The sequence below is a fragment of the Schistocerca americana genome, chromosome 7 (genome assembly GCF_021461395.2).
Source record: "Schistocerca americana isolate TAMUIC-IGC-003095 chromosome 7, iqSchAmer2.1, whole genome shotgun sequence".
NCBI lineage: Eukaryota > Metazoa > Arthropoda > Insecta > Orthoptera > Acrididae > Schistocerca > Schistocerca americana.
This window is the reverse complement of record NC_060125.1, coordinates 606,803,876-606,831,848: the sequence shown is the minus strand read 5'-3', so window position 1 is coordinate 606,831,848 and position 27,973 is coordinate 606,803,876. Positions and strand designations below refer to the sequence as shown.

Below are 27,973 nucleotides of genomic sequence, written 5' to 3'. Positions count from 1 at the left end.
CAGTGCTGACGATCCTTGACATGAGTCTCCAATCATTCTTTCTGACTTCGTGCCTGTAGAAGATCAGCCTCCTCTTTCTCATTGCTGTTGTAATGCACTCTAAATGTTGGTAGAGTTCCTTGTAGTGTCTGATTCTGTACACACTGCCTTCTTTGACGAGGCCCATGTTTTTTCTGTCCCTTTTATTCTAGCTCTCTGAGTTATCTTTTTCTGCCATGTTAGACATACAATATGGAAAGTCCCCATACTGTCAGATTTTGAGATTGAGGGAAGATGATTCAGATCTGTAAATATTCTTACGTAGATAGTAGACTTTCTCTGGTTGGTGCACTTGTTGTTCACAACCATTACCTGATTGATGTTTGGGGTTATCCATTTTCTGAGGTATTTGAAGGAGTTGGTACCACACATTAGTGTGTTGCCTAATGGGATTGTATTGGGTGTATCTCAGTCTTGTTGATGGCATTTTCCAACTCAACTTGTTGCTATGCAGTTGAGGAAGCGGAATTGGTAAGTAACTCCCTGTACATTGCATATTGGAAGTGTGGCATTTTCTGTAAAAGCTAGGCAGGTGACAACTAAATTGTCCTTCTTGAAACCAATTCTCAGTCCAGAGTCATCTGTAAATAGCTTCATCCATTCTCAAATAACATTCTTCAACAGACAGTTGAAGAATGTTGTGAGTAGGCTGTCTCCTTGTCTAACACCAGTTCTGATCTCGAAGTTCCTTGACAGTTCTCTGAACTTTACTTTGAACGTTATATTGATAAGTGTTGCTTTCACAAGGTTTGGTGTATTGTTATCTAGACCTTGTTCAAGTAGTGTGTGCAAGAGGGAGTGTATGTTTAATGAGTCATAAGCCTTTTGAAAGACAGCTATTATTATGTAAAGTGAGGCTCTTTTATTTCATGTATTTGAGGATCATTTTAAGGTTCAGTATCACTTCTGCACATGGTCTTCACATCCTGAATCTTATTTCATCCTTTCCTATGCACGAGTCTAGTTGTCTTTCCACTATTCCGAGTAATTTCTTATAGGTCACTGAAAGGAAGGAAATGCTTCTATAGTTGATGAGGTCTTGACATGTCTCCTTTCTTGTGTAGTGGGCACAGGACGGTAGAGGTCCAGTTGTTAAAAAGTCGGTCTGTCTCCCATATTTTGGCTACAATGTTATGAATACTCTGAACTGACTCATTACTTACGTGTTTCCATAGCTCTGCAATGGGACCACCTTCTCTTCCTGCTCTGTTTGATTTAACTTAATGTAATGTCTCAATGCTTGTATATTGTGGCTGTCAACGTGACATATCTGCCAAACCACTCTGGCCCAGGATAGTCAGCGACAACATTAAAGGATGTAGCAACGGAGCCCAACTGCACGCAACAGCACAGATGCGTAACTTCAAATGCTCAAAGAGAAGACTACTTTGAAATGATAGTATGCTTATAGTGAAGAAATACAGTAATGTGAGAAAATGTTCCACAACTATGATTTTGGGTTGTTGTAGTCGTCGCTGCAGTTCTCTTCAACTTGGATCCATCATAGTGCTTTTTGACACGTAAACAACCAAAAGAGTAGCCTTACAGTTCCAAATAACTGTCACCAGATGTTTTCACGTTGACAAAGTTTTTTCCAATTTCCATGCTTTTTTGCATTGACAAGGTATGGTGCCAGTCTGTGACACTCTTATCTCTGGGGTGAAGTGACACATCTGGTCTCATCATAAGGAACAACACTGGTTAATAATGGAATTTTCATAAGGCTAAAAGGTTTTTCTCGTGTATTTTTTTATGCTGATTTCAGATAAAGTTTGATTCTTTGGTGTCTCCCCCCTCGACGCACATGCATGCTCTCTCTCTCTCTCTCTCTCACACACACACACACACTCACGTACACCCTCCTGCCTCCACTTCACATAACATTTGAAATTATGAAACACTTTATTAAAGCCCTATGAATAGATGGTGACACTTTCAAGTACCTGCCAAGTAGGTTTTCAAGGCTATCAGAGGCCGAACTGAAAGGAGTTTTTGTTGGCCCTGATGTTCAGAAACTAGTAAAAGACAAAACACTGGAAGATAAAATTAAAGACTTGAAAGATCAGCTAGGATATCCTTTAAAGAAGTTATCAACATGTTTCTTGGCAACTACAAAGACCCTGATTATAAGAATGTACTAAGAAACATGCTGTACAACTTCAAAGTACTGGATGCCTCAGTGGGCTCAAAACTGTTCTTTCTGGACTCTCACATCAGCTATTCCCAGACAACCTAGGTAGGTTACTGTGAGTGAGAAGAAAAGAGATAGGTTCCATCAGGAAATTAAGGAAATTGAATGAAGTTATCAGAGCCTGTGGAATGTTGGCATGATACCAATGGGGAATGGTCTCAGTCAGCACACTAAAAAAAAATTTGTTTTGAAACTTAGTTTTGAGGCGGAGAAGAAGAGACAGAAACATTTACACCTTCATATTAGTACTGAAGAACATAATAATTCATTATAATGTTAGGAGGGCCTTATTTTAGCATTTTATTTTTAAATATATGTGATTTCATGTGGATAGCATTAACAAAGTGACTGACAGGTAGTTGTTGAGAGGACAGCTGCCATCTCAACAACCAATCAGAGAATGAGTTTGGTCACATCTTCTGCCCTGTGCACAGTAGTCATACTGCTCTGCTACCTGAGCTGCTGGCTACCAGTCAGCAGCAGGCGACAGTTGTGGTCTGTAACAGAGTTGTTTTGATTTGTTCTGATATGCTTTGTTTCTCAGTGTGGTATTTTTATTTTATGAAATGTGTGAAGTTATCTGTGAAATTGCTAAGGAGATTGATAACACTATTATGATCCTCCGAAGTGAGCCCAGTAAAGTGAGCCCAGCCCACCACATTTGTGGAGAATGTATGAATGTATACGCTACTGTAGCCACATTGTGCTTGTGCGAAAAGCCCCTAACTGACAACATCCACTCATTCCATACTCAAATGTCAATCACTTTGTTATTCTGACCCAAGTGTAGCTTGAATTTTCAGAATTTTTATCATTAGTCTGTGAAAAAACCTAATGTGTTATAGAGAAATCCTTGGCATTTTTGAACTTAGCATATGAAAAAACATTAAGATCACCTAAAATTATTGTAAAAAAAAAAATCCAAAGTATAAATTTGTAGGGCTGTGCAGTTGGTTTGAGAAAGTCATTTTCATTGGCTTTATACTGCAGTATAAATTTCAGTGCTGCAATCATGCTCTGTGTGTTGTGTTGGCTGGAAACATATCGGTTGCCAATTTTGCTATAGTCAAAATGTTTAGACGCAACTTCCACTGAGCAAAGAATGAGAGGTATTTGAGAAATAAAAGAATATCTCCTCTAGGGTCACATGTTTATTGCTCACGATTTCATTCTTCACTCAACTCTTGACACCACATTCTCATCTTTCATTCATTCATTGCTGTACTACCATATACTTCCTTCAGTTGACTGTATTTGTGCAGGTTTCAAAAACCAAGTAACGCATCTGACCTCATAGCCTGCATGATTTTGTACCAATCAGTTTATTTTAAACAACCAGAGAAAGCACAGAGTAACAACTTACTTTGAGTGGCACTGGCATAACACAGAGGCAAGATGTCGAGGAAACTGTTCGACATTGAATGGGAGGCTGACTTCAATATGTGCAGTGGGTAGGCATAATAGGCCACTATTTTCTAGATTACACTCTTATTCTCATTCCATGGAGACCAAAATTACCTTGAAGTAAATGTCAATAATGATTGTAATTTATAGAAACATTTTGCAAAACTTCACAAAAGTAGTGATATAAATACCTACCAGTAGTCTATGGCACTTTCTCTCATAATCAATTTGAGACTGTATAAGAAACAACTTGCTTTGTACATTTCACACTGTTCAGATTGCAATAAAATGCAGTTGTACACGTGTCTTTGTTGCCCCCACATTAAAGCTGCTTTTTATGCTTATGCTGTATTCAGTGTGTAAACCTGTACATGGACAGTATGACCAATTATTATCTGTTTGTTTTATGAATATTTATTGTTTTTATGCTGTATTTTTCAAAAAATTTCAGACTATAATCTTCCTTGGGAAGAAAAATCATATTCATACCCAGATAACTTTGCAAGACCTTTGGAAATATTAGTTGAAGCAAGCAATGGTGCGTCAGATTATGGAAATAAGTTTGGCGAGCCTGTAATATGTGGGTTTGCTCGCACCTTTGGTATGGAGGATTTGCATAATGAAAGGAGAGAATGGATCAAACCCATTATGTTCAGTGGAGGTGTGGGTGCCCTCGATGCTGATATGATTGAGAAGATGAAGCCTGAGAAAGGTGATGTGCTGCTGAAATAAAATGCTTCTTACAATTTACTAAAACCTATTGAAATTTTAAGTACCAGTTTTGTTTCAGATTGGAAGGATCATATATTTTGCTTTTGAATTATGTGTGTAGTAGCCTAGTTATCAAAATGTGGTTTTCAGGTCTTTGTTAAACAGTCAGGTACGAAATCTGTTTCCTTTCTTCCTAAAATATTTTTAAAACATAATCTACAGCTATCTGCAATACCATTTGTATACTTTATGTTAATATGTTTCGGGTTGTAGGTAATAATATGATATTTTATAATTTATTGGGTTCTTTTATATACTATAGTCTTTGGGATTAGTTGGCATTGTTAGCTAGGTAATTAAGTATTTAACTATTCTGTAAAAAGAAAAGACACCACAGATATTCATGCATTCAATTTTAAAATGGAAAATGTCTTTGGTCCCCTTATTCCCACCTTGAATTACTGACGGAGCAGTACCTCCTGTAACATTAATTTAGTGAAACCTATAGAGTAGTGCTTTCTGTAACTCATATTGTTCCAACAGGTAAGTGGTTTAATTTAGACCAGAACCAGCTAGGTACACATCATGCTGTAGCTACATAATTTTTTTCCTTGACTGCCTTCAGTCGGTAGCAGGAGACACAAAAGTGTTGATGAAAGTAAACACACACACACACACACACACACACACACACACACACACACACACACACAAGAAATTTCTGTTGGCATTATTAAAGGATAAAGGATTATTTGCTGTGGCACATTAGTGTATGGCTGAATGTTCTGCTGTGAACTGTGCTGATTTGCTATGAAAAGTTTAGTCATAATCGATGACCTTGGCGGTAATGGATCAGTAGTTTACAAAAGACTCGTTGTTCTGCACTACTGGGAAGTGTTGTCCATGAGGCATGAGACTGATGCTGCTGGCAGTGGTACTCCTCATGGTAGTAAATTCCACATATCTGCATTCATCCCTTCGACATTTCTGCCTGTCAGTTTCAGAGAGGTCACACAAAAGTTCCCGACTTTGTCCTCTAGTAGAGTGAAGGAGCATGTCAGTAGCAGACTGCTTACCCTCTGTGATCACTCGATCAGTTTTGGTGATGTTTGTGTAACACTCCTATTCGCAGTATACGCAAGAATTTAACACACAATTTTAGTTCACCAATATTAATTATTTGTGGTATCCACATTATAATATTGTGAGTCCTGCAAAATGATAAATTGAGCTCTGGAGCAGGAAAACGTTACATGAATACGTAAACAAAGGGAACCCCAGGTTGGAATATAAACAACGCTAGGAGAAGATAGATTGTTACTTACCTTAAAGATGACATGTTAAGCTGCAGACAGACACAATTAAGAGACACTTACACATTATCTTTCAGCCACAGTCTCCGTCAGAAAAAAACAACAACATGCACACATTCATTCACACAAGCATGCGCGCCTCACGCACACGTGACCCGCCATCTCTGAGAGCTCAGACCAGAATGCAGTTGTCATGCAGAATGGTGGCAGCAATCTGGAGGGGATGGGGAAGGGGAAGGTATAGTGGTGTGGTTATGGGAGAAAAGAGCACTGGGTTGTGGAGTGTGGAACTGATTGCCAAGAGGTGCAGTGTCGGGAAACTGTGGAGCAGGGAGATGAGGGCAGGGGAGTGGATGGAACAAAAAGGGGAGGAGTAGAGAAAGATAGGTGGATGCATTGACAGAGGACAGCACATTGTTACCCCTTTCCCATCCCTGCCCCCTCCAAATAGCTGTTTCCGTGGTATGTGACAGCTGCATCCTATTCATTCTAGCCCGAGCTGCTGGAGATGGCTTTCATGTTTGCGTGAGGTGTGCTTGCTTGTGTGAATGAATGTGTGTGTGTTTCTCTTTCTTTTTCTGACGAAGGCTGAGGCCAGAAGCTAATGTGTAAGTGTCTTTTAATTGTGCCTGTCTGCAGCTTAACATATCAATTTTAGGATAAGTAGCAATATACCTTCTCCTTACATTATACAGGGTTATTCTAAATGGTGGGCCCATCTTCAAAACTTCGTATTAATTCAAGTATAAATCCAAAATGAACAAGCTTTATACCAATGAAAAGAGGAAGTTTCAAAGTTTTTATTTTTTTCATAATATTTGATATCACTTAAATAAATCACTGTTGACTTTTCCACTAATGAGGAACGTCGCTTCACCGCTAAGAATTACATGCTTTAGAAATGCATCATCCTCCATCTTTGCTAGCACATAACCACAAAATGCGAGATTCTTCTCTTTGTCATTGGGATTGAGAGCCTGCACAAGTTGTAATCACTAGGTCTTGTACAGCAAACTCTGTCTCAGAACTTTCCATATAGTTGGTTGGAGTATCCCATGTTCTTGATTGACTCTATTGGTAGACTTACTGAGACTGTGCACAAAACTTTCTTGAATCCATCAGACATCATCCTCTGGCACATGCAGCCGGCCTGCACTTTTTCTTTGCACACACTCCCAGTCTGTTTAAATTGCTTAAACCAACAGCTAATGCGTTTGCGAGTTGTTGGTTGAATACTTAATTTAGTACGAAATGCCCACTGCACTGCAATTTGCGACTCCCTTTTCGCAAACTCAAGAACACAGAAAACCTTGTGCTCTGCAGTCACCATCTCACTCGCAACTAACAGTGAAATGGAATGACGGCCCTATTGGCGCACAAACTCTACCGGCTGCTTCTGAAACCATCACCGCCCACCTGCCAAAAACTTTGAAACTTCCTCTTTTCATTGGTATAAAGCTTGTTCATTTTGGACTTGCACTTGAATACATATGAATTTTTGAAAATGGTCCATGATTTAGAAAAACCCTGTATATAAATCTGTAGTTATTTATCTGGTTGAACTGGATGTGTTAAATATTGTTATCATATTTAAATGTTACTTATGTTCACTGCAGAAGTCCTGAGGTGATTTTATTTATTTTTTTTTTTTTTAAAAAAAATCCGGGAGGATGGTGCTTAACGAAAAGTCTTGAAACAGCTCATTTCCTTTTTCATCCCAATGATTTTGCTTCAAGATTCACTTTAAAATTTCTCACTATTTTAAATTAATGTGATTACAATGATGCTTTTTTATCAACCTTTTCTTTTTTGGTGGAATCCCTATTTACTTTGAGTTTTGACATCACCCACAAGAGCCAGAACAACAATTGGTGTTAACATTCCTTCAAAAATTGTAACTGTTTCAGAAATTAACAATTAAGTGTCTTTAAGTATTATTGTTATGGTTTCGTGTAGTCAGTTATTACATTTATAGAATAATGAATGCAAATAAAAGGAAAATTACAGAAAAATGAGTGTCATTATATAGCACTAATATAATATTATGAAGTCACTTATGAACTGAAAGGTTAGGTATTAAAAATAAAATGTAGAAATGTATCGTTATTTTTATTAACTATGTGTATTGTATTGTTCATTTGATGAATCTCAGTCTGTTACATTACACGTCATAACTCAAACTCAAAAACTAATTTGATGCACTGTATGTCGTGACAGATAGTTCATTTGAGAAAATTGTAAAATTGCATGCCGGTAGAACACGTGGCTGGAATGAGAAATTCAGAACACTGCCAACACTCTCATTTAAAAACAGAAAAGACACATTACCTACCTTACAGAACTGGTAACTCGCCCCTGCAGAGAAAAGAGGGATAGGTTGGGGAAGGTTGAGAGGGAGGAGCAGGTCACTCACATCACAGGTTGAGAGGGACCTGAGGGCAGAGGGTCAGTGACAGTAGACTGACATGCACAAGTGATGTCGGTGCTGCCTGGTTGGAGGAAGAACACTGGTGTGGAGAAAAGAACTGCAGATTCCTGTCACTTGCATTGTCTGCCATACTGTACTCATACAAAAAGCTTCCATCACTCTGTACATGGTTCAGAATTATTTAAGTTCTGGTCGAATGTGGATAAATTTGCAGTGAAGGTGTCAATTCATCAAATGATACTGCTGTTGAGTCATTGACAGGCACATAAATAAGGCTGAATACTTCGTGAGCTTTCAGATGAATCCATTTTTTAAGCTAGAACACACACACACACACACACACACACACACACACACACACACACACACAATCGTGTACATGCACCTTTTTGGCTACATTGTGTCAGCTGAATCAGCTTCCTTTATTCCATTCATTTAATACTTCGTCTGCTTCTGTCCAGATTAGGTCCATCTAGATATCCCATCCATCCCCAGGCTGATAATTTTCCTCTCCTCTCTTTCCATTGGGGTTTTGTAATTCTTCAAAACATCCCTTCCACATCTCCTTGATTTCCTGTACAATCTCAACTTCTTTTCCATGTTTATTGGTGATAATGGGCAATATCCATCATGTCTCTCTTCTTAGCCTTGACCATTCCATAGAGGACCTTCTTACTCCTCTCACTCTCTTCCTCCAACCTCTTTTGTTCACTCTTCCATTCATTTCATCTTCTCTCGTATTACCACTCTCTTAGCCACCTTCTTCTTCTAAGCATATTACTTTCTTGTTTCCTCTTTTCTCTCTTGTAACTTTATATGTAATGCAACATTATTATGAGAAGGAAAGTTGCTACTCACCATATAGCAGAGACACTGAGTCGCAGATAGGCACAACAAAAAGACTCTACAATTACAAATGCAACTCACACACACAACAGCAGTCATCTGTTGTTGACGAAAGCCTTAATGGCCCAAAACTTTAATTGTTAGAGTCTTTTTGTTGTGCCAATCTGCGACTCAGTATCTCTGCTATATGGTGAGTAGCAACTTTACTTTTCGTAATATTGTTGCATTCCCTCCTGGATGTTCCATTGTCTGATTTATATGTAATGCTTTGTCCTTCTTTGCAATTTTCTCTCTTATCTGTTATTCCACCAGGATGATTTTTTTTTTATTACTGGGTCTTCTGCATACATTTTCTGCAGCTCCCACCATCAGTGTTTTGAACTTTTTCTGTTCTTCCTCTACTGACTTTATTTCATTGCCTGACATGTTGTTCTTTTCAGTTTTCTGAAATTCTTCTTTGCATCTCTCTTCTTTCAATATCTGCACTCGTAGCCTTCTTTCATATTCTTCTGCCTACTTTTCTTCTTTAATTCCTCTAACTATTTCTATTAAAACACAATGGTTGATATCTAGGTCTTTGAAAGATATTATATTCACATATTGTCACATTTTATGTAGCCCATCGTGGATTTAGTCAACAAGTTATGGCTGTATCATATCACCTTTTAACTTTCCCTCATTTTAAACCAGGTGTATCCAACTGTTAACTTATACCTTTTACAAAAGTTTTTGTCCTTCCTCATTTCTGCTTCCCCACTCTTCCGCTTCCAGTGCTTTCTAATGCCGTTTTCTTTCCTTGCTTGTGTGTGCATTTAGGTCTTTCATTACCATGATCTTACCAGTTGGTTGTCTCTGCATTTCCTCTTCACAGTCCTCTTCCTCTTTAACAGAATTTCCTTGTGGTGCATATACTTCTAGAATTTTCATATCCTTCCCTTTCACTTTTACTCTGGTGTTCATCATCATACCACTTATTCCCTACACCTCTTATTTCAGTGCTCCTCTCATAACTACTGCCACTTCATTTCTTCCTTCTTCCTCATTCCATTCTACTCCACGACAGCCTATATCCATTCCTTATTCCCTTCTCCCTATTCCCTTCCAAATGGTTTCCGACAATCCTATTTTTCAAGTCCAGGACTTCATCCGCCTTCCCTGTCAGCATCTCAGACCTAGTACCTCAAAGGTACCAAATCTGTGTCCTTGGGAATAGCTAGGTCATGTTCCATTATATGCATTCTTTTCTAGGCTTGTAGCAAGTTTGAAAGTGTTTATTTTATCCACTACTGGCTTGCTAGCCTTTTGAAGCTGGACTTGCTACCAGAGTTTTCTCTCGGCCCTTTTTGGTCCTCAGGATGTATTTTATTTCCCTTCTACCCTTCAGCAGCCAGGAACTGGTGGTAATCATTCCCTTATCCAGCACCAAGGGACTTGCTCTGTAGGGGTAAGGCTTCCCCGAGAGGGGATTGATATACATCATTTCTGGCAGAACAATCCACAGTCCTCCCTCCAATGACTCTCTTCCCTCAGTTGTGCTATTCCCCCATACTATGTGGAAGAACTTGTCGTTGCAGTGTTCGGAAACTGTACGTGCAAACATCAGTCAGAATGAAAGTTTGAGGCAGGCCTGGAGGCTTGCTCACATAGCCTAATGGTTGAAGTGAGTGCTTGCAAAAAGCAAGAAATCCATGTTGTAGTCCTGGTCTAGCACAAAGTTTCAGTTGTCACAATAAACCACATTGCAGGATCAGCATTTTGGAACTCTTTTATACTGACACTATTTGGTGTCATTGTGTCTTCATTTATTTAATACCCATTGATTTATTTATTTTATTTATTTATTTATTTATTTTTGTGCATTCTGTTTAGTTTGGGCATGTCTCTGTTAATATCAGTAACTTCCTTCTTCAATAGAATTAATATATGTACCACCCAATACATAGGGCACAGCTGAGGATTACCCCAACAGTATGTAGATAGTAGGTGTAAAAACAAATAAATTTTCATGTGGCTTTCTGCAGGAATGAAAGTTGTGAAGATTGGAGGACCCGTTTACAGAATTGGTGTTGGAGGAGGAGCAGCCAGTTCAGTGGAGGTATGTGCCTGATGCAGACATGCTCGTACTGCTTAACGAGTTACAGCTGTTCACTTTCCTACATTATAAGCCCAATAATCATTATATGTATGTTTCTGAATAAAACTGTGAATGAAATATACACTTTTGAGAGCAATGGGAAATTGAATTAAATTATGACAATATGGAGCTACAGCATGTAGTGCTTCGAGGATTTCCACATAAATTCTAGAACCACTCAGCCTTCTACCGTCTCGAACACACGATATTTTAAATATAAGTAAGAGAGAGCCTATGTATTGCACATCACCTGTCTGTGTGTGCAGGTTTGAAGTTTATCATGAGACGACTATAGACGTGGCGGTCGAACGGCACCAACAAGTGTTTGCTGGTCGCACCATGGAAGCCATAGTGAAAGAACAAGGAGTGTTTATGTATTATGCACTGTTTTATAACTTTGATGATTGTAGTGGGGGAAAAAAGAATAGTTGAGATATTGTTAATTAATGCTCGTTTTGGACTTGGAAAGGACAAGATGTATATTCAGATTCATATTGAAAAAGGACATGCTTATCAAGCCAGCTGTACCTTACATGTAAATCTACTTTGTTTCTACGCTTTGAAGATGCGAAGAGACTTACTTGATAGTATTTGTTTATGTGGAGACTGAGATTTTTAAAAGTTTAATGTTCAAATATACGTTGTTAAGTGAAGAAAAAGAAACTGCATACATCTGCTTATTTTATAAGTAGAAAGAGTCTTGAGAAATTCCTGGTCCTAGCAAATATACTTCGGAGAAGAAGAGAAAAGGAGGTTGCAGCAGCAAGCTAACCAGCAAGGAAAGTTGGTTGACAATCTCAAGTAAGTCATATGGTTAAAGAAGTGCGAGTTTATTCACATACTTCACCACTGTAAGTCGTCCAAAGCATTAGAAGCTTCGCAATTAGAGCTGTTTTCTGTGTTGGAGAGGAGCACTTTCACCACCACAACCACTGAATGGGACAGTTCATATAGTCCAGTGACTGAAGTATCAGGTGTCTTTCCCTGCAGGCTTCCCAAGCAAAAATTCACAGGTTGTACATCAGACATTAGTATCATGATCTTTCAGCATCGAACTTGGATGCCATCATTAGATGATGTGGTCTAATTTGGTGCCTGGAGACTACTGTATCCATGCCTGGCTCTTGTGAGTGTGTGTGTGTGTGTGTGTGTGTGTGTGTGCGCGCACGTGTGCTTGTGCTGCGTGTTCTAAGTCTGAAGGAGGACTGTGTCCAACAGCTTAGCCTATTTTTAAATGTGCCTGTCTGCCACTCAATGCTGCCTCTGTGTAGCGAGTAGCTACCTATTCTAGGTATCAACTATGAATATTTGTATACCTCACCTGGCGACCCTGATGTGAGGATGGAAAACTCTATGAGTACGTGACGGAAGTACCGGCAGTCCGTGAGTACAGACAATCCATGAGACATGAACAGTGACTGCCCACAATCACCATACGTGGATTTGGAGTAGCTTAAGGCACATCTGCAATTTTTAAGTCAGTGTCAGCAACAAAATGATCAGCTGCACGAGCAGCAAAAACTGGCATGCCAGCAGTAAGAATTCCTCCAGGAGAAAGCAGCTGCACGAGGAGAAGGTCACTGCCTTACGGATGAAATATCGAGCAGCAGCAGTAGGTATCACAGGAGCAATACCGCAGTGGAATTTTACAGCAGCTTTCCCCCCCCCCCCCTCCCCCCCCCCCCCCCCCCCCCCCCAAATCACACACACACACACACACACACACAGAGAGAGGAAGGAACTGGGACACAGAAAATACTCTCAATTGCTGCAGTACCTCCATATGTACTTGAGTACTTGACAAATTTTTGCTCTCCATATGGATATCCCACATGTTAGAACTGCACCACACATTACTGTCAAAGGTACGTAAACTGAAGCCAAATAGGCTTGTAGAAACTGCGGACAGAATTTCAGTGGTTTCTTCTCAATGAGAATTTATCACAAATGGCACATCACATAAGAATGCTATGAAGATATTAATGTCACACCTTAATGAACTCTCATGCCAGTTTGCATTGCTTGGACTACTCCATAAATTACGGAGAAGCCCACCGACGCCCTGAAGGAATAGGGAAATCAACACTCCTCGCAGATCAGACAGCACATCATTATCAGACATGCCAGTCAGGCTCTTCAACAATTACTGAAGTAGTAAACATGAAATAAATCAGAGGCTGATTAGTAGCAACTTACTTAGATATAAGAATTCAGACATATTAAAACATAGTGTTACATGAACAATGACAATCAATGAAGGTCCTTTACATTCTATTTACAAAGTTTAATATTCGAATAATGTTGGATAATCTACTATTGTATAAAATAATATGTGCCTGTGACTAAAAGGGACTGTAGGTCTCGTAAACTCTTCCTCTATCTGTCTCTCTAATGATTCAATAGGTGGAGCATTCCTATGGAGCACATTTGTTGACTTAAGTAGTGAAATTGGTGTTCATTAGCCAAGTGCCTGGAAAAATGCCTTTTGTAATTTTTTACAACATTATATGAAAAAATGTAGATTCCTACTTACCAGAAAGAGGAGAAGTTGAGTTACAGACAGGCATAGACTGCACAACAAAAGATTGCTATACATCTGAGCTTTTGGCCAAAAGGCCTTTTGTAAAGTAGAAAACCAAACACACATGCAGGAATGTGCTGGGGGCAGGACAAGGCTGCTAGGTGCAGTTGGGTGATTTGAGGGGAGAGGGGGCAGCGGAAAAAGAGAGAAGTAGAGAAGGATTGTGTTGGTGGAATAGAAGGCTGTGTGGCATCGGAGTGGCAGTAGGGAGGATGTAGGGAGGTGAAGGCCAGGTACTAGTGAAGATTGAGGCCACAATGGTGTGCGATATATTGCAGGAAGTGTTCCCACCTGCGCATTTCAAAAATTCAGTCTGGCAGCAGAGGCCAGAGACGGTCGTCATATGTGTGTGTGTGTGTGTGTGTGTGTGTGTGTGTGTGTGTGTGTGTGTTTTCTACTTCAGAAGAAAGCCTTTTGGCCAAAAGCTAAAATGCATAACAGCCTTTTTGTTGTAGCTGTCTGCGACTCAATGTCTCTTGTTTGCTTTAGTAATTCCTTCCCTCACAAAAGCATCCACCATTTTGATATGATAGGGCCCAGCCTAAGCGTTAATTACGTTAATATCTCAATGCTTTGTCTCAACAATATGTATTTCGTTCAACATATTTGCTAGGGGCTTACTTATTTCTTGTAATTGTTGTGATGTTTCAATGTTTGTAATGTATTTTTGCTAAGTTTAGCATTAAAGTTTCGAAAATAGTGACATTCCTTATTTTATAGAGGCCTTAATAGCCAAGATGTCTGCAGTAGTTTTGTAGATTTCGTAAGGAAAGGCACAGTTTTTTTTATGCTTTGGGGAAAATTGCAGTAGAAGGCATGCCCTATTCCATTTTGGTCTTAGATCCATCCATCAGTACGTATTTGAATACAGTTGGGCCATCTAGACTGTACAAAACTCAGTACTCTACTGCTGGAGTTGTTGCTGCTGAATGTATTATCTTTGTTATATACAGGAGAGTTCTGCCAGCTGACCCCATGGTTAGACTGTTAAACTGGAAGATCATAATCTTGAAAAATAAGCAGTATAAACCAATACAGATGATCATGACTTCAGAGTAATATGGTACTGGGGTACCTCGTCTTCTGCTTCTATGGTCTAATGTGACTGCCAGTTTCATAATTATTATTATTTTAATGATGCAAAGAGGTTAAAGCCTGCAGATAATTTATCTGCTCAACATTTCAGATGCTCAGAATGTGGGGTGCTCTCTCTCTCTCTCTCTCTCTCTCTCTCTCTCTCTCTCTCCAGTCTGCAAGTTCCTAGTTAACTATTGGTTAGTTAGTTAATTAATTAATTACATGTGGAATGAGTAAGTTTACAGATTCTATGCATATGATTTGTGTGTGAGCATTGGAATGTAACTATGCTGTTTTGCGACTAAACTAATCACAGAAGTGTGTTACCATCCAAATGATCTGTCACCCTGATGACATCATGCATAGTTTTTAGCTTGTTATTTTCTTGTACAGTCGCCTTTCTTGAATTATCATGATGCAGTGGACCTGCTATGCGTTGCATGAACTCTTGCCATGTGACTTCTTCTCCATCTGCAGAAGTTCGAGGGCTGGAAGAGAGCTTAGAAGTGTTCAAGCTACTAAATGACGTAAACATCTTTCTGTAACTCTTCTGCATTTTGTTGTTCCAATACGACAATTACAATTTTGGCTGAACAGATCTAATATTAAACAGTATATCGGAACATCTCCAAACATACCCTTAGAACAGAACAAAATCGAGTGACATTTCTCTCAAGCTTCTTCCACTGGTTTCCCAGGCATTGTCATTGTCAGCAGTGCCTCTTGTTCTCTGCCTTCCAAAACACCACCAAGCCGCGACACAAAAAGATAAGCAACACCTTCACAGCAGGCAGAGAAGTTCAGTTGCAGTCACGCCTTGGTGATGTTCTGTGCTTGCACATCTCACTCCAACTCTATACTCCCATCAAAACAGCCCGCGCACAGTGGAGAGTTCTGTACATACTAACTACCTAGACAATGTTTTTACATGGCTGTCTTTCATCCAGTTGCGAGAAACAGGTTGAACATGTTGGAAAAGATTTGTTTGCCATGTGGCAGACATTTTATTTTATGTTATTGAACAAATGAGCAAAGAATTTTGTGCATGCCTGTTCAGTAATGAGTAATAACAGGGTGTATACGACCCTGGAGATCCGGGAAAAACCCGGGAATTTTTCATTGTTTTAGTTTTCAGTTAAATTTTTATAATTTTGATTAGTAAGAACCGATACTCTAACAAAGGATATTACTGTATCCCGCTCCTGCAGAATAATACTTCAACAATAGAACATGAACGAGAGATAAAAACGAAAATAACTTAAAATGCAAAGGAAATGCGCCATATACAACAACGACAAACCGTGCTCATGCAAGCGTCTGCCGATAGCAACGTGTGTCAAAGGCTTTAAGAAGACTGCAATGCTTCATAACAACAAATTGCCTCCGTTGAGTGTGAAGTCACAACTGTTTACATTTGATTTGTTTTAGCAGTTACGAGCAGGCTCATGCGCATGCGCAGTTGAGTCGCATTTGAGTAGTAGATTCTCCCGCTTTTGGCTACAGGAATGTGGCTGTTGGTTGTGCAAGCAATCGCAGCAAGGGGGGCGCCAAATTTATATTATTGAGAAAAAAAAACTTGTTTCACAAAGCGCCTAGCATGCAGAACACGTTTGTCTATCGATTATTCATATTATTTTAAAACGCTTCCCTTTTGGGTTTTGAACATTTTTGAACACATTTTAAGTTGATTTCTGAATGAATCATAAGTTGATTTTTTAGTGTGTGCGTAGTGTATGTGATGTCTCTGTCAGGAGAATCGTCGTCACATCTAGCAGTAAACTTTCCGGAGACAAAATGGAAGGGGGCTGTACGAGCTGAGCGGAGTAAAACCGAACGGATGAATGCCAGTCGCTGTCTGATTATGTGGTTGATTGGGTTTGCGAATGATCAGCGTTGTTATAATTACTAGCAAAATCCATAGATTCAGACTACCAGAATGGAAATAAATGACTGACAGGAATAACAGATGAGAAAGATGTATGCAAGAAAATGAAATTTTGGCAGAAAATTTTTGGCCAGATCGCTACACTGGTAAGGACCAGTTGTACAGTCCCCGGCTAGCAGCCGCTTAAATTCTATTCTGGAAGTGATGCGGAAAACGTGTTCTACGAATACGTAATAACGCCTAACCGGAAACTAATCGCGGGATAGCTAAACCTGTGATTCTGGCAGGGTTAGTGTAGTTACTCGACGAACAAATTTTGACAATGGCAGGTATAGCTACAGAATTGGTGATGACAAGATTGTTTGTTAGGACGAGGAAGGAGAAGAAATGGGGACATCACACAAATTATCGAAGAATAAGACGATTCCGAATTTATATAAAAATTTCGTACTACTACTTTGCGATCTCATGCTTGAGAAACTGGCGCGTATGAATGAAATGTGAAACTATTTCCTAACATAAAGCTTTTTGCTTGTAGTAGGCCTAATAGGCGTTTGATATTGGTTGTTCGTGAATTATATTCTGTCGTGTTATAAAAATGGCCATTTGTGCCAAAACAGTCTCGTTTATTTGTTGTGTGTTACAAAATTGCTGCAATATTAGAAAGGCCTATTTTAAAAATAAACTCTTTGATGACGAGCCAGTTAGAAGAATTTCAAACCCTGAAGATCAGACATGTATGTCCTTATTAAAAATTTTACTGTCACATTTGTGTGATATATCTTAAAGTGTAACACGCACAAAAAAGACCAACATTATATGTGAAAGCTTAATTTCTCTTGCAGCTTATTAACCTTAAAGACCAATATTATATGTGAACGCTTTGCTTTTCATGTAGCAACACTATGTATATTAATTTAAACTATTAACTTTCACCAGCCGTTGTGGCCGAGCGGTTCTAGGCACTTCAGTCTGGAACCGCGCGACCGCTACGGTTGCAGGTTTGAATCCTGCCTCGGGCATGGATGTGTGTGATGTCCTTAGGTTAGTTAGGTTTGAAGTAGTTCTAAGTTCTAGGGGACTGATGACCTCAGTCCCACAGTGCTCAGAGCCATTTGAACCATTTTGAATATTAACTTTCCCTGTTTGTGTGTTCGTGCTACTTGACAGTGATGTTGCTGTTGGCTGACTACATCATGTCTCCTATGCTCTGAATATCTGCTGTCATCGACTGGCGATATCACGTGATATGAGCTAGACTGGCTTACAAAAGCGCTTCGCAATGTCGATTTCAATTATTTGGAAAGTAACATGCGGTGTTTGGTGGAATTCCAATGTATACTTTCGTAATACGAAAATACACAGCGTACATGTTGCTGCACATGAAATATATTTCCAAAATGTGTCTTTTTCCCTGAGTTTTGTTTTCTAAAGTGCTGGGAAATTCCTACGTCCGTGTATAAAACCATAACCATTCAAAGGATTCGTAAGGGAAAATACACTGTCACTTAACAGGGAAAAAGCATGTTTTCACCCAGGAGAAAGTGTATTTTTAACCAGGAAATCTGGGAATGTTTTTTCCTTGTCCACGTATACACCTTGAATAAAATATATATATATATTTTTTTCTTATGGTAGTGTAGCTGTCAACATAACTATTCTGTTCAAATTGTGATAGACTGTTTATAACTAATTTCATTAGCAGATATAACATAGTGAAAAGGTGATTAAAATGTCCAATTATTTCAAGGGACATTTACAAGGTGGTTCTAGGCTAAAACCACATACCGTTCTAGCTGCTACTTTCTTTCTGAGCAAGGAATTTCTCCAGAAAATTATACCATACACCATTAATGAGAAATGTGCAGAATATGTAAAGATGCTGATTTGTGAACTTAACTCTGTGGTATTTGCATGAAAATGACTGTATTTGCCCAGGTACAAGGAGACAACAAATCGGAGCTGGACTTTGGTGCAGTTCAGAGAGGAGATGCTGAAATGGAGCAGAAGCTGCACAGGTTCATACGAGCGTGTCTGGAGATGGGCAGTAAGAATCCCATCTGCAGCATACATGACCAGGGTGCCGGAGGAAATGGTTTGTGTGTATTTACATCCTGTACTGCCTTGAGAATTATAGATCTCACCAAAGCCAGCTGTCACATGCTTAGCGTATGACATAGCAAATCACATATGATCATACACATTAAATACAAATACTATTTAAAAAATAAGGCATGAAAACGCCTATAGGGGGAAACAGATCTCTAATCTAACAATGGAAAGTCCAGGGTGGAATATCAATAGTTATGACAAGAATAGATTGCTACTCACTGTCAAGATGACACAGCAGATAAGCACTATGAAAAGGCTGTTAAACACTCAGCATTCAGCCAAAGCCTTTTTTAGGAAAGAGAGGAAAATGTGCACACAGGCAGGAACACCTCACACACATTTGTGACCACTATCTCCAGCCTTTTGGCCAGACTGCATGCATTGGGTAGAACAGGCCTTCCCAACGTGTGGTCCGCGGACCCCTTAGGGGTCCACCGGCTCTTTCTAGGGGGTCAGTGGCCACCTTTCACCAAATCGTGTAAAATAATGAGTAAATTTATTGAATGAAAATGTGAAAATCAAATTCATCACTTTGTGTGTGTGTGTGTGTGTGTGTGTGTGTGTGTGTGTGTATATAAAACGTGTACTTTTACTTCAGGTCGTATCCCCAAGCAGCCTTTCCAGTTCCTAAGTGAGAACGTATACACAGTTTAGTGCCAGAAAATGCGGCTTCTCTGATCGACTGCTTCGCAAAAATACGGAGGTCGTTTGTGCGCCGGCTCACGGCACTAGATGCGCTGAAACCTTTTACACATGCGCGGAGCGAGTTTTGTCGACCAATCACAGCGCTCGCTGCTACGTATGCGGCCCCAGGCACCATTAAATGTTAAACTTGCTTTGTCAGTGCACTACCTATTTCATAAGTCGATTTTTGATCAGTTTATTACTTCTAACATGGATCGGTGGCTGAAGTCAGGATCATTGAAGAAGGGTGCAGTTTTTCCATCTCCTTCACAACAAGGGAAGTTTCCAGTTGAAATGAATGAGGAGGGAGGATGACCAAATGAAGACTTTACATACATTTGAAAAATTTTATTCGGATTTCACGAAAAACCACACACACACACACACACACACACACACACACACACACACACACACACGACTGTTACGAAATATGCATGCTCCTTACACAACAGTAGCCAAACAGTGGAAGTGAGCAGACCATAAGCGGCAGTTTGTCAACGGCGAACAGTTTGGACGTGACGTTGATTGCTCTTGGAGGAAGGCAGCTCCATCGTGTGAAATTTCAATTACCAAGTAATTTTAATCAGGCTACAGTGTGTTGAACAAAGGGAGTAAATCCAGTAGTAAGTGTCTGGATACAGTGGGAATTCAAATTGGATCGTTAATTTCAATTTTTGTCATTCATCTCTGAACCAAAGACTATTGATACTTCTTGGGGGGGGGGGGGGGGCATTGGGAACATGGCACTTGCATTAAGAAGCTTTCAGTTCCCATGGGTTTCACTCTGGAACTTAAAGAGTTACTGTGCTCTTGACTGACTAGGGGTCCGCCATGGATTTTCGACTGAAGAAGGGGTCCGCCAGCTGAAAAGGTTGGGAAGCACTGGGGTAGAACATGGTCTGCATCGGGGCAGAGAGTATTTCTGTCTGGCAGAGCTTGCAGGGACAAAAACAGCATCAGGAGTGGGGGGGGATGAAGTGGCAGGAGAGGTAGAGTGTGAAAGGAATCGAGCAAAGAGGGGAAAATACCAATGTGTGCATTGGCAGAGGGCAGAACACAATGAAGATGAGGGGGTATGGATAGGGAGGAGGTTAGAGAACAGAGTGGGTGGAGGGTTTGGGGACAGAAGTTATTGTAGGTTGAGGTCGGGATAATTTCGGGAGCAGAGAATGTGTTGTAAGGATAACTCCCATCTCTGCAGTAATCATTAAAATCAAGCATGTTATGTTCAGCTGCATATTGTGCTACAAGATGGTCAACTTGGTCTTGGCCACAGTTTGGTGGTGGCCATTGCAGCTGAGTGGTAGTCATACGAATATAAAAAGCTGGGCAGTGACTGCAGCAGATCTGGTACTTAACGTGTCCGCTTTCACAAGTGACCTGGCCACTGAGTGGGTAGGATACGCCTGTGAGAGATCTGGAATAGGAAGTGCTGGGTGGGTGGATGGATTGATCAGGTCTTGCACCTGGTTCTTCTACAGGGATATGATCACTGTGGCAAGGGGTTTGATTTGGAAATGGCATAGGGATGGGATGGGATGCTGTGGAGGTTGGGTGGATGACAAATCACCTCTTTAGGAGTGGTGGGAAGGATCTTGGGTAGGATGTCCCTTATTTCAAGGCATGATGATAGACAATCAAAGCCCTGATGAAAGATGTGGTTTCATTGTTCCAGTCTAGGGTGATGTTGGGTAACAAAGGAGGTGCTCATTTGTAGCTGATTATTGGGGGGCGGTTGGAGGATTGAGGGTTTATGAGGATATGGCACAGGAAATATCTTTAGCGGACTAGGTCTGGGGCATAGTGTCTATCTGTGAAGGCCTTTGTAAGACCTTCAGTATACTGGCCAAGGACGTTCTTAGTCACTGCAGGTGCACCATCCTCAGTTGGCCCGACTGTGTGGGAGGTGTTTTCTCTCTCTCTCTCTCTCTCTCTCTCTCTCTCTCTGTGTGTGTGTGTGTGTGTGTGTGTGTGTGTGTGTGTGTGTGTGTGAAGAAGGCTTCGGCTGGAAGCTCATATGTAACAGTCTTTTCTTCATGCTTCCCTGCAACTCAATGAGTCATGTTTACAGTGAATAGCAATCTATTCTTTTCAAAATATTGTTAATATTCCAAGCTGGACTTCCAATTGTTTGTTTTTAGTTTGACGTAAGCTATTTCTCTCTCACTAATGCTAGATAGCTGCTTTTTATCTCCCAATAGTTGCTTAATATCAATTAAATTAGAATTTTCCAAGATAGTACGTACCTACATCTGCAAGCACTGAATAATAGTACATTACTACTACATGTCATATGACTGTACAATGAGCACTGTTACTTGACATATACTCTGGTGTGCAAATCTGAGGACAAAAGTAACTTTCATGTGATGAATTACTGCCAAGTAATGTAGCTCAGTGAAACTCGGAACATAGATAGAAAGAACTGCTACAGTATAGAACAGGAGGTAACTGAGAAAAATATGCAATGAGATGAACAGAAATGACACTTTCATTCAAAACTATAATTAAACTGATGTCATCTTGACTTACGATGGTTCCAAGGACATTACAAAAGAACTGTACAAAGGTAACTGCTTACAGTCATCAGATATTTACAGTAAAACATCTTGAGCCTTCAGCAGTACAAGTGCAACCTTATTTCTCATTACAGGCATCATTACTGAAGGAAATGTCATTTTGCTTTTTCAATGTACATCTTTCCCTCACTCCCCCCCCCCCCCCCCCCCTTTTTCCCAGTTACGATGCTTGTAATATGTGAAACCAATTGAGAAATGGAGTCGCATATGCACACGTTAAGCATCAGGCTGCATTAATTCAAACATTACAAAAGGCAGGGCATGGTTCTTAATTGGGATAGGGTGTGTAACAACCAAGGACGCTAGTGCGTGCTCTACCATGTGTTCCCATGCTGACCACAAAGTTGCTAAGGAGTTCTTTCAATAGGGTGTTCCATACCTCCACCGGTGTAGTTGACAACTGCTAGATAGTCATTGGTGCATGTGGACATGCTGCAGCATGTCTCCCCAAAGCATTCAAACTGTGCTCAAAGGGACATAAGTTGGGAGAATGGGCGGGCCAGTCCATTCGCCAAATATTCTCTTGCTCACCTACACTGTTCAATGCGATCGTGCATTGTCATCCATAAAAATGAAATCAGGGCCAAGAGCACCCATAAAGAGATGCACTTGTGGAAGGAGTACACTGTCACAATAGCACTGACTGATGAGTGTATCATGTTCAAAGATTTGGAGGTCAGTACACATATGCAACATTATGCCTCCACGCACCATAACACGTGGACTACATAAACGATGAGTTTTGGCAACATTTTTGGTTATATTATGTGTTCCCACATCTTGACATATGCAAGTTAATTCAGCATTGTTGCATGTGATCGTTGTGGTGGTCCAGGTGTTATGGTATGGGGAGGCATAAAGTTGCGTGGGCATTCTGCCCTCTAAATCTTGGAACATAGTACAATGACCAGCCAGTGTTATTGTGACACTGTACGCCTTTTGAGGGGTGCATTCAGCCCTGACTTCATTTTTATGGATGACAATGTGTGATCGCATCAAACGGCGCAGATGGAGGAGCTCTAGGAATGAGAAGATAATTGGTGAATGGATTGCTTGCCTGTTTTCCCTACTTAAATCCCATTGTGCATACATGGGAAGTGATTGGGAAATGTATTCCAGCAAGGACCGTACAGCAGTTGTTAGGTGTGTTGGTGGATGAATGGAATGTCCTACCACAAGAATTCCTTACAAGCCTTGTGGCCTGCATAGGAGCATGTTGCAGAATATGCATTGCCATCCGTGGTGATCACACACCATGCCCGTCCTTTTGTACTGTACAGGAGACCATCATAAATCACAATGACTTCAGTGTAATTATTGTGTTTGAATAAAACTGTGATTACTGTTCTCCTCTTTGTGTGTTTCTTTCAGTTACCTTTTGTACTATATTGTAGCAGCTCTTTCTAGGTACTGTCCAAGTTTCACTGAGCTATCTTACTTGGCAGTGACACATGCTTATCTTATTTTTGTCCTCAAGTTCTGCACACCAGTGCAGAAATTTTTAATCCTTGAATCTAGATGATCAGGTAATTTGTAGGAGGATAACTAATGAAATATGTTTTTAATTTTGAATAGATCATTTTTCAATTTCTTGTTTTATGTTGGATGGAATGTTGTTGAACACCTTTTTGCCATATTACATAACAGCACAGTGAACCTTAAATAAATAGGCAAATATTTACATGAAAACTATTTTTGCAGTTTCTGTTGTAACTGTGCAAATCACAGTTCAGGTGAAACTCGTTTTTCATTATCATCAATGAAAACCATATCTACATCTACATTTATACTCCGCAAGCCACCTGACAGTGTGTGGCGGAGGGTGCCTTGAGTACCTATATCGGTTCTCCCTTCTATTCCAGTCTCGTATTGTTCGTGGAAAGAAAGATTGTCGGTATGCCTCTGTGTGGGCTCTAATCTCTCTGATTTTATCCTCATCCTATATACATAGGAGGGAGCAATATACTACTTGTTCTCGAAACTTCAACAAAGCCCATATCGAGCTACTGAGCGTCTCTCTGCCAGAGTCTTCCACTGGAGTCTATCTATCATCTCCATAACACTTTCATGATTACTAAATGATCCTGTAACGAAGTGCGCTGCTCTCCATTGTATCTTCTCTATCTCGCCTATCAACCCTATCTGGTATGGGTCCCACACCGGTGAGCAGTTTTCAAGAAGTGGGAGAACAAGTGTACTGTAACCTACTTCCTTTATTTTCGGAGTGCATTTCCTTAGGATTCGGCAGTGAATCTCAGTCTGGCATCTGCTTTACCGCCGATTAATTTTATATGGTCATTCCATTTTAGATCACTCCTAATGCCTATTCCAGATAATATATGGAATTAACTGCTTCCAGTTGCTGACCTGCTATATTGTAGCTAAATGATAAAGGTTCTTTCTTTCTATGTATTCACAGCACATTACACTTGTCTACATTGAGATTCAATTGCCATTCCCTGCACCATGCGTCAATTCGTTGCAGATCCTCCTGCATTTCAGTACAATTTTCCATTGTTACAACCTCTCGATATACAACAGCATCATCCGCAAAAAGCCTCGGTGAACTTCTGATGTTATCCACAAGGTCATTTATGTATATTGTGAATAGCAACGGTCCTACGACACTCCCCTGCAGCACACCTGAAATCACTCTTACTTCGGAAGACTTCTCTCCATTGAGAATGACATGCTGCATTCTGTTATCTAGGAACTCTTCAATCCAATCTCACAATTGGTCTGATAGTCCATATGCTCTTTGCTCATTAAACGACTGTGGGGAACTGTATCAAACGCCATGAGGAAGTCAAGAAACACAGCATCTACCTGGGAACCAATGTCTATTGCCCTCTGAGTCTCGTGGACAAATAGCGCGAGCTGGGTTTCACACGATCGTCTTTTTCGAAACCCATGCTGATTCCTACAGAGTAGATTTCTAGTCTCCAGAAAAGTCATTATACTCGAACGTAATACGTGTTCCAAAATTCTACAGCTGATCGACATTAGAGATATAGGTCTGTAGTTGTGCACATCTGTTCGATGTCCCTTCTTGAAAACGGGGATGACCTGTGCCCTTTTCCAATCTTTTGGAATGCCACGCTCTTCTAGAGACCTTCGGTACACCGCTGCAAGAAGGGGCAAGTTCCTTCGCGTACTCTGTGTAAAGTTGAACTGGTATCCCATCAGGTCCAGCGGCCTTTCCTCTTTTGAGCGATTTTAATTATTTTTCTATCCCTTTGTCATCTATTTCGATATCTGCCATTCTGTCATCTGTGCGACAATCTAGAGAAGGAACTACAGTGCAGTCTTACTCTGTGAAACAGCTTTGGAAAAAGACATTTAGTATTTTGGCCTTTAATCTGTCATCCTCTGTTTCAGTACCATTTTGGTCACAGAGTGTCTGGACATTTTGTTTTGATCCACCTACCGCTTTGACATAAGACCAAAATTTCTTAGAATTTTCTGCCAAGTCAGTACATAGAACTTTACTTTCGAATTCATTGAACGCCTATCGCATAGCCCTCCTCAACTACATTTCGCTTCGTGTAATTTTTGTTTGTCTGCAAGGCTTTGGCTATGTTTATGTTTGCTGTGAAGTTCGCTTTGCTTCCGCAGCAGTTTTCTAACTCGTTTGTTGTACCACGGTGGCTCTTTTCCATCTCTTACGGTCTTGCTTGGGACATACTCATCTAATGTATATTGTACTATGGTTTTGAACTTTGTCCACTGAACTTACACTATCTGTACTTGAGATAAAACTTTTGTGTTGAGCCGTCAATACTCTGAAATCTGCTTTTTGTCACTTTTGCTAAACAGAAAAATCTTCCTACCTTTTTAAATATTTCTATTTACAGCTGAAATCATTGATGCAGTAACGGCTTTATGATCGCTGATTCTCTGTTCTGCGTTAACTGTTTCAAATAGTTCGGGTCTGTTTGTCACCAGAAGGTCTAATATGTTATCACCTCGAGTCAGTTCTCTGTTTAACTGCTCGAGGTAGTTTTCAGATAATTAAGGAATAAGTGTAATGGGAACTAACTGGAAAAATCCAGAGATCCTTTAGAAGGCATCTGTGGCATCCATAGTTATCTACTCTACATGATATTCTTATTGCCCACTCCTGCTGAGTGAACAGTTTATTTACTTTGGATGCACTCCCCAGAATATAACTGTGTCAGACAACAATGAGTGAAAGTGTGTAAGATAAGCCAACACTCTTGTCTTTATGTCAACACACTGACTCATGCTCCAAAGGCAGAATGTGATTAGCCGAACTTCTTGTTTAGTTTATCTACGTATTGACTCATTTAACTTGTTATCCACCTTGAACCTTTGGCAAGTACTTCAGCAATGTCTGCTGTAACACATGCTGCTTTTGTCATCTGCACTGTTCTGTGACAATAACACATTGATCTGTGCACATAGTAGCTTGACCTTTGTTGTGCAGTCATCATAATTGCCACACACTGCAAATGTCTGTGGTGGTGTGGCAATGTTGCACTGTGCTGCTGTTACATTAACCTGTGCTGGAACGTGGCTTCTTGTACACCATCTGCCAGTCCCCTTACTGCGTCCAACAACATGTTTTTCTGAGTTGATCACCTTAGCTTGCAGTGGCAACCTGCTGCTCCACAGCATGCGCAGTAGATTGTCTGGAACCATGTTAGTATCCACCTTAGTGCTCTAAATACTGTGACTGTTTCCGGTATCGTATGACTTCTTGCATGAGCATCTGGTGTATCCGGTCCTCTTGGGAGGCTACAACTTGTCGTATCAGCTCAGACGTCAGCGTAGTGTAGGATTCGTCCTGATGGCGCGGTGATAACGTCCTGCACTGTGGCTGCATAGTGATGGTGTAATTGGCTCACCATGAGCGCGAGTTTTGTCATGTCTGTAGTAATTCATACGTAATTGAAGCTTGAAGCTTGCTTCTATCTGCACTAACTATAGAATCGGTTTATGAGGCCAGAACGGAGATAGGCGGACAGCCAGAGAAGAAATGTTTGGTTCTTCTGACATCTCACTGTATTGTTAAAGGAATGAACTTGTTGTGTGTTTATTTTCCACTCCAGACCACATCAGGGTCACCACTTATCAGTTAACTTGGTTGACTGAATTTTGCCTTTATAATTATTACAAAACAAAACCAAAGAATAGCACAGCTGCACCGAGGCACAACACAGTGCTCCTGGCAGTTGTGTGCATAATAGGGACGGTGCAGTATTAACTTCTGCGCTGTCCCTATTATGCACCAACACGGAACATAATCGTGCCCTCATCTTCCATGAAACAGCAGATCGTGGTGCTAGCAGATGTCACTGAAGTAGTCGCTTAAAACCTAAGAAATGTTACGTTGTGTGTTTCATTTTGTGTGTGACCATTATTGTCTACTTCTGGTGCTTAAAGGCCACTATTGCCAATAAAGATACCAGTTTTTGTGGAACAAACTTGGGTAGACTTTTATGCCCAGCCACCTAGATGATCATCACAGCTCAGTTCTGCAAGACCAGTGGTGTATTGTCGCATGCCAAGTTTATATTCCATAAACCTGTAACCATTACGTAATCCTATAAACCAAGTAAAATAATTAATGATATGCTATCTTTAGTGTAACAATGTATTTACAGTATCTAGGTAACATATTTTTTTGCAAATCTCTTTGACAGGCTGTTTTTTTTTTTTTTTTTTTTTTTTTTTTTTTTAGAAAATCTATGTAAGAGATCATTTTTAGTTTGTCTCAAATAATTGATCACTGTTTTATGTTAACTTCCATCCTTGGTATATAACTGTTGCTTGCAAAAAATTGACTTTCATTAAAATATTGAACTATTTCATTCACAATATTGGTGCTGCAATCCATGATTCATCATAGGTTTTGTGTTTGTAAAAAGAAAAGGATGTCTGCTTATACGACTAATTTAGAACAAGAGAACAGCCTTTAACATCATTTTCAAACACAAGGAAATGGAGTGGCCATAGTACAAAA

At 40.1% G+C, this 27,973-nt stretch overlaps 1 protein-coding gene across 2 annotated transcripts in view; it reads left to right on the top strand.

Moving 5' to 3' along the window:
* LOC124621850 (phosphoribosylformylglycinamidine synthase) overlaps positions 1–27,973 on the top strand; it is a 208,065-nt gene that overhangs the window by 78,301 nt on the left and 101,791 nt on the right. For both annotated transcript variants that reach the window (XM_047147296.1, XM_047147297.1), the window contains 3 exons: positions 4,086–4,346; positions 10,954–11,027; positions 18,548–18,704. In XM_047147296.1, the coding sequence (XP_047003252.1) occupies positions 4,086–4,346; positions 10,954–11,027; positions 18,548–18,704 (492 nt within the window). The remainder of the gene's footprint in view (positions 1–4,085; positions 4,347–10,953; positions 11,028–18,547; positions 18,705–27,973) is intronic.